The sequence below is a fragment of the Nycticebus coucang genome, chromosome 4 (assembly GCF_027406575.1).
Source record: "Nycticebus coucang isolate mNycCou1 chromosome 4, mNycCou1.pri, whole genome shotgun sequence".
In the NCBI taxonomy this organism is placed as follows: domain Eukaryota; kingdom Metazoa; phylum Chordata; class Mammalia; order Primates; family Lorisidae; genus Nycticebus; species Nycticebus coucang.
Window position 1 is genome coordinate 9,516,213 of NC_069783.1, and position 7,946 is coordinate 9,524,158.

At 53.8% G+C, this 7,946-nt stretch overlaps 1 protein-coding gene across 1 annotated transcript; it reads left to right on the forward strand.

The window, feature by feature from the left end:
• Positions 1 to 3,933: 3,933 nt before the first annotated feature.
• KCNF1 (potassium voltage-gated channel modifier subfamily F member 1) lies at positions 3,934 to 6,546 on the forward strand. Its single transcript, XM_053588434.1, has one exon. It carries the CDS (start codon positions 4,766 to 4,768, stop codon positions 6,254 to 6,256), a length of 1,491 nt encoding a protein of 496 aa, XP_053444409.1. The 5' UTR covers positions 3,934 to 4,765; the 3' UTR covers positions 6,257 to 6,546.
• Positions 6,547 to 7,946: the final 1,400 nt, after the last annotated feature.

The window sequence follows — 7,946 nt, forward strand, 5'->3', positions numbered from 1 at the left end:
TTTCCCTCGGCCCCGCACTTCCATAGCTCATCCCTTGGCCCCATCCACTCCAGCACTTGGCCACGCCCACCCCAGCACTTGACTCCACCTGCCCCAGGCTTTTGGCTCCACCTAGCCCTGTTCTGGGTGTAATCTGAGCCATTGTACAGAGGCTGTGTCCTTAGTGTACAGATGAAATACCTGAAATCTGAAGAAGTGAAATAACCCACCAAGGTTACATGTAGTAGTATATTACTATGTACTAGTATGCTATAACAAAATACCACAAACAGGGTGGTTTAAAACAGCAGAAATTTATTCTTTCACTGTTCTAGAGGCCATATGTCTTAAATTGATGTGAACTGAAATAAATACTTTTTTTTATTCAAAGAGAGATTTTATTTAGGAAGAACAAAGAGAAAGTTTAGAGCACTTCCAAAGAGAGATGGAAGTGGGTTCCTCTGGTGAAGGAGAAAAGGGGAGAAAGACTGAAATAAAATCTTAAGGCTTTCCCCAAGTGGCTCTTGGCCAAGGGGATCCCCACAACGGAGTTTCTAGCCATGAGAAAGGACATCAGACATGTTTTGTCATGCCCCCTCTCCTTAGCGATGTCCTCTGCATTCATTACCAGGCCCAAGACTATGCAAGACACATCTGAGAGCCCTCAGTATGCAGAGCAAACCACTTAAGTCTGGGCATATGTCCTGTAGTTTGTCTCTGATTAACAGACCTTTAGCTTAACTCAGCATTCCTTTTCAGTGACTCCTGGTCTATTAGATGAAGCTTAACTCTTTCAGCTAATTGTTAGCTAAAGAATCTCTAAACCCACCTGTAATCTGTGGGTTCCCACTTCTAGATGTCCCATCCTTTGGGGCCAAACCAATGTGTGTTTTCCATGCATTGATTTATGACCTGTAATTCCTATCTCCCTAAAATGTAAAACCAAACTGTAACCCCACCACTGGGAGTCCACTTGCTCAAGACTTCTTGGGTGTGGCGCCAGGTCTTGGTCCTCAAATTTGGCTCAGAATGAACCTCTTTAATTTTTTTTTTTTTGAGACTAGTCAAGTGCAGTAGTGAGAAGGGGGAAAAGAGCAGAACAAGGAGTTCAGTCTGTAACTGACTATGAACAATCAAGTGAGATGATTCACGACCTTCAGACCAGCCAGAATGAACCTCTTTAAATTATTTTACAGAGTATGGCTTCTTTTCTATCAACATCAAGGTGTTGTCAGGGTTAGTTCCTTCTTGGGTACTCATAGGGCTCCATGCCTCCACTAGCTTCTAGTGGTTTCCACCAGTCCTTGGCATTCCTGGGCATGTGGCACCATCACCTGGATCTCCACCTGCGTCATCGCATGGAGGTCTCCGTCTCGTAAAAACACTGGTGATTGGACTTAGGGGTCTACCCTACTCCAGGATGATCTCACCTCCACTTACATCCGCAAAGACTCAATTTCCAAATAAGTTCACATTCGCAAGGACAGGGGTTAGGATTTGAACATGTCTTTTGAGGGGGGATACAATCTGACCCACAACCTCCATCCTCAGTAAATGTCAGCGCCTTCAAGGCCTCCAAAAACAGTTGCTCTGGTCCCATTCAGTAAATGACAGCACAAGAACAATAAAGCACCCTAGATATGGGAATGCCAGGCTTCCACTCCCCTAAAATACGGCTGCTCCCCACAGAGCAGGGTTTGCTCCTCACATCTCTTCCCTACTTTACCTTCAGGCTGAGGGCTGGTTTCTTCTTGCCTGACCTGTGATTTACAACCCTCCTTCTCCTGGCAGGGAGCAGTTTTCAAACCTAAACCAGCCCTTTCCAAACCAACCCGACCACCTCCTTACCGGCCTCTCACACACCAAGTGGATATTTTCCCTGCTCTAAGCCATTCCAGGTCAGGCACCAGACAACTCGAGATCAGGCCTGTAGTCCAAAGCCCACCAAGATCATTCCAGGGAGCCAACCCCAGTCTGCTCTCTCTGACCTGCTTTGCCTTCCCTCTGGAAGCCCCAGTAGAGGCTTCAGCCGTTTTTTACCCTCTTCCCTGCTTCTGCATGGTCTCGGGACATGTAAGTAATGAATTCTTCTAGTGGTGTTGACCTCTCTGTGTCAGCACTCTGTCCATAAACTAAAACCCCAGGGGTACAATTTGAGTAGCCAGCATCTCCAGGGCTAGCCGAAGTGTCTGCAAACTCCTGGGTTCCAGCAGCACCTTACACACGGCCAGGGTACCAAAGGGCGGTGGTGGGCGTCTTCCTAGGTGATTTCCGTCAGATACCCGGATGCAAACCCAGCTTGTCATTTCTGAGCTTCTGAGCAAAAGCAGCCCCTCCCTCTTCCAGACAGATGGCCTCCCCTCAGCGCCCCCTGTGGGGAAATTCAGGAAGCACCACTCCTTGTGCAGCTTCTCTTTATTGCAAGGTAACCCAAACTTTAGTCTTTATGCATAAAAAAGTATATTTTTCACTGGAGTACAAACCCTGTCCCCAAACCTTAGGCGGTGTGTGTGCATGTGTGCCATAAGAGCTTAATAACTTCTTGAATAAGTGATTGAATGAATGGGTGTTTCTAAAGGAATCTAGCTCAGACTAAGATGCAATTTGAACTTAACCTTGCAGGTATTAGGGAGCAACTGAAGACAACTTACAAGGGGTGTAACCCGAATAAGGGTTGGAAGATGAATATGGAATGTGTGTAGGAGATAGTGTGATGCTCTGTACTAAAGAGAAGAATAGACCTCAGAGCTCGGCGGGCCTGGGGTCAAATCCTCCTTCACTGGGTAACCTCACAGGTGACCTGATATCTTGTTTCCTCAGTGTTGCTCCGGGAACTAAATTAGAAAAATACAAAGCAGTCAGAGAGTGCTTGGTGCATGGTACATGTAGAATAAGAAAGTTAACTGTTATTAATACTCAACCTTTCTGAGCCTTGATGCCTTGCTCTGTAGTAATATGTCATCGGTTGATTCTAAATGGAAATAAAGTGCATTTGTAAAAACAAATTACGCGAAACAATACTTACTTTGGTGTGAAGTATCCTAATATATTCAGTTTTGTGCTATCTCATTAAAGAAAAACAATACTGACAGTGACCCAGTAAATTGATTTCATTATCCACGAATGGGGTTGATCTTAAGTTTAAAAGTCCCCAGCTTACAAAATGCATTTTTAACAGACTTTATTTTTAGAGCAGTTTTAGGTTCACAACAGAAATGAACTGAGTACAAAGAGTCTGCACACAGCCCCTGTCTCCCCACCTGGGTTCTATGCTTGTTACAATGATGAGAATGCATAGACCCTGAATTATCACCCAGAGTCCAGAGTTCTCATCAGGGTTCGCTCTTGGCATTGGACATTTGATGGGTTTATATGCACAACCATATAACAGCACACAGCTACCATCATATTATCACAGCACAGTTTGTCATCACTCTGAGAACCCTCTGGCTCTGCCTAGTCCCCCCTCCCTCTAGAATATTTTTTTAACAGAGTCTCCTAACCATAGAAGATGCTGATCACGATGATGGATGAACTGGAAGCAGAGAGATGGTTTAAACCAAGCCAGTTAGGAAGCTGCTGCAATGGTCCAGGCAGGTGAGGTATAGTCGCCTCTGTGGCCCTGAAAGCTGGTGGCCAGTGGTGTTGGACTGCAGCTGTTAAGATGTGGCAGACAGCAAGGACTTCAAAGCAGAATTGAAATCTGCTAAACCACAGGGGTCGGTGAGCTGGGACAGCGGGAAAGCTCAGGATTAAGAGCTGTTCTGCTCCCATTTTGCTGTGCCCTCGACCACATCCCTTTTAGGAGGAGGCTGGACTGGATGTCCTCCTAGTACAGTGCTGGGGGTGAGCTAGGGCTACCGACATCTGGGCAGCGTTAGAGAGGGGTAGAAAACGCTTAAAGGGTTTGGCAGGATTTTCTCTGGACCACAGAAGACCTGCATAGGTCTCAGACTCGAGTAGGGACGGCGGTGGATTTAGGAGCAGCCTCCGAAGTGGCATCCTTGAGCACATTTTCCTGCTCAACAATAAGCGGCCTTGTTCTTTCCCCCATCCACCCTCGCAAAACAGCAATGAAAGAGAAACTGTCCAGCCCGAGAAAGCCTGCCGCTTTAAAGCTGGGGGTCCTGGCCTCTCGGTGACCTGCTGCGCCCCGGGAGGCGCGGGTGTGGCACAGTAGCTGGGGCGGCAGCTGTGTCTGTCTGCCCAAGGGTTAACCCGTTCCCCGGCAGCTGCCGCGCGTGCCTTGCAGAATTTCACCAGAAGAGGGTACAGTTTGAAAAGCGCTTGACGTCAGGCTGGAATTCCTATTGTGTTTAGAAACGGCTTGGTTAAAGCCAGCCCAAGTTCTCTCTCCGCACACCTCCGCGGACCGCGAGGGTCCGCCAGCTCCGGGCCCGCCCGCCGCTGCCTGCGCGCCGCGGGGCGGAGGACTGTGCCGCAGCCCACGAAGAGACTCCATTCCTGCCCGAGGCGGAGCCGAAGCCGCGGATCGCGCCGCCCGGGAACCTGGGGTGAGTGCCCGGGAGAGGCCGGTGGCTGCGAGAGCCCCGCCGGCGCGCCCCGGAGCCCGATGCCTTCCCCGAGCCCGGCCACCGGGTACATGCCTCCCCCGCGGCGCGCCCCCGCAGCCTGCCGCCCGCTGTGACCGCCCTTCCTCGCAGGCGGGCTACGGCCCGGGCTCTCCCCGAGGGCCGCGCACTGGTGGCACCCGCCGGACCTCGGCACCGGCGGCGGCGGCGGCAGGGGGCGCGGAGTCCAGGCTGCGAGGGTGCGCTCCGGGAGGATGGACGGATCTGGGGAGTGCAGCCTCCCGGAGCAGGGCAGCCCGGGCTCTGCGGCCGGCGACGACATTGAGATAGTCGTCAACGTGGGGGGCGTGCGGCAGGTGCTGTACGGAGACCTTCTCAGCCAGTACCCGGAGACTCGGCTGGCAGAGCTCATCAACTGCTTGGCTGGGGGCTATGACACCATCTTCTCCCTGTGCGACGACTACGACCCGGGCAAGCGCGAGTTCTACTTTGACAGGGACCCGGACGCGTTCAAGTGTGTTATCGAGGTGTACTATTTCGGAGAGGTCCACATGAAGAAGGGCATCTGTCCTATCTGCTTCAAGAACGAAATGGACTTCTGGAAGGTGGACCTCAAGTTCTTGGACGACTGCTGCAAGAGCCACCTGAGCGAGAAGCGAGAGGAGCTGGAGGAGATAGCGCGGCGCGTGCAGCTCATCCTGGACGACCTGGGTGTGGACGCGGCCGAGGGCCGCTGGCGCCGCTGCCAGAAGTGCGTCTGGAAGTTCCTGGAGAAGCCCGAGTCGTCGTGCCCCGCGCGGGTGGTGGCCGTGCTCTCCTTCCTGCTCATCCTCGTCTCGTCCGTGGTCATGTGCATGGGCACCATCCCTGAGCTGCAGGTGCTGGACGCTGAGGGCAACCGCGTGGAGCACCCGACGCTGGAGAACGTGGAGACCGCGTGCATCGGCTGGTTCACGCTGGAGTACCTGCTGCGCCTCTTCTCTTCGCCCAACAAGCTGCACTTCGCCCTGTCCTTCATGAACATCGTGGACGTGCTGGCCATCCTCCCCTTCTACGTGAGCTTGACGCTCACGCACCTGGGCGCCCGCATGATGGAGCTGACCAACGTGCAGCAGGCGGTGCAGGCGCTGCGCATCATGCGCATAGCCCGCATCTTCAAGCTGGCGCGCCACTCCTCGGGCCTGCAGACCCTCACCTACGCTCTCAAGCGCAGCTTCAAGGAGCTGGGGCTGCTGCTCATGTACCTGGCGGTGGGTATCTTCGTCTTCTCCGCCTTGGGCTACACCATGGAGCAGAGCCACCCCGAGACGCTGTTTAAGAGCATCCCCCAGTCCTTCTGGTGGGCCATCATCACCATGACCACCGTGGGGTACGGGGACATCTACCCCAAGACCACGCTGGGCAAGCTCAACGCTGCCATCAGCTTCCTGTGCGGTGTCATCGCCATTGCCCTGCCCATCCACCCCATCATCAACAACTTCGTCAGATACTACAACAAGCAGCGCGTCCTGGAGACGGCGGCCAAGCATGAGCTGGAGCTGATGGAGCTCAACTCCAGCAGCACGGGGGAGGGCAAGGCTGGGGGTTCCCGCAGTGACCTGGACAACCTCCCGCCAGAGCCTGCTGGGGCTGGGCAGGAGGCACCGAGCTGGAGCAGCCGGCTGAAGCTCTCCCACAGTGACACCTTCATCCCCCTCCTGACGGAGGAGAAGCACCACAGGACCCGGCTCCAGAGTTGCAAGTGACGTGAGGGTGCCCTGGGCAGAAAAGAATGGGGTGGTGGATGGAAGGATGGTGTGGCAGGCATCTCAGCCACGGCAGAGAGGGGCTGTCCTGTGTCCCCCCAACCCTCCCCAAACAGACTCTGACAAGGCTGGGTAAGACTCCCCTGTGTTGCCTGCTGTCCAGGAGCTGGGGCAGGGTGTGCAGAGCCACAGGGCAGCGTGGGGCAAGTGGAGGCCCTGGCCTGGCTGGTGGCAGGGGCCCAGGCCCACTTCTGTATCTCCCTCAATAAAGCCTCCTGCTCTGTGCACCCCTCCCGTGTTGTAGGTTCTGTCACAGGCTGGCTGTCGCCTCCAAGAGTGGCACAGGCACACCCTGGTGCCAGGCCAGGGTAGGTGTGCCACCCCGGGAGTGGGGAGCTATTTTTAGTTGAGAGCTAATTAAAGTAGGGCTCATAGCACTGAGGAGCCTTGCCACATTCCAGGAGGCTCTGTTCGGGCCACCCTTTCCTTCTATTTCCTTCTGGGGAAAGCTTGTTCCCTGAGCCTGCCCAGGAGGGGCTGAGTGCACAAAGCACCCTGGCAGTGGGGTCGGCTTTCAGTTATCACTTGTAAAAGACCCTTTGCACGACTTCTTCCTATTCCCTCCACTGACCCTGCTGGATAGGTATCCCCATTTTACAGATAAAGAAACTGAGGCCCAGGGTCACACAGAGCAGAGCTTGATCCCAGATCTGATGATCCCAAAGCCTGTGTGTCATTCCCTCTGACACCAGGGAGTCTTAGGACAGAGGCTTCTGCTTGGGCTCACCAGAAGTGCTGAGCTTCCTCGGTGTAGGGGTGCCTGTCCTTCAGCCCATCCTTTCTTCTAGCCCTGCTATTTTTGAGGTATCTGCTAAAAGGACAAGCCTGAACACAGCCCCCCCATCCCATGGCTCACTGCCAGCTCCATATGAGAGCCCGAGGGGGACACAGACAGACCCGGGTTTGAAGCCCAGGCCATGAGAAGGGGCTCTGAGATACCTGTTGAGCTGGTGTCTCTCCCCCACCAGCTGTGTGATCCTCAGCCTGACACCAGGGAGTATGATTAACCTCTCTGATCCTCTTTCTGATCATTTGTTAAATGGGGATATAATAAGTACCTTGGAGAATGCTGGTTCTTAGCTCTGTGCCTGGCACTTATTTTATGCCAGGAGGGAGGTGTGCTACCCAGTCGTACACTCTGGCCTCCTCAGGTCTGGCTGGGCATGCAGGTGGGGAGGGGTGCGGCAGGGCATTGTCACTCTGTTCTTAGAGACATAGAGTTTGCCCCGGCAGGCCCATTTCTCTGGTTTTCCACCTTCTGTGAACCCCAGAGCTGTGTTCTTTCCTCCCCTGATGCAGCAGCTGGTGCAGAGGGAGGGGCCTTGTGGGGGGAAGGCTATATGAGGGAGTGGGAAGTGGTGGTCCCTGGACTGCCACCATTCTGGACCCAGGTTTTCCCACATGTATATTGAAGGATATCATCTTGGGGCCTCTTCTAGGCCTGATCTTCCACGATTTCCATGCCTTGGGCTTTGGATGCTCTGTGCTGGGGACTCCAGGGGCAGTGAGCCTGCCATGTTGCGGGGGGACTAGCGGGTCTTGGGAGAGTAAGGATCATCCCTGTGGGGTGCAGGGCTTGACTCCAGGGTTGCAAGTTATATGGGTGCATCCCAGGCAGAGAAGGACAGGG

What these genes read in the sequence shown, in the direction of transcription:
- KCNF1 (XM_053588434.1), top strand. Translation starts at nt 4,766, where the DNA reads ATGGACGGATCTGGGGAGTGCAGCCTCCCGGAGCAGGGCAGCCCGGGC.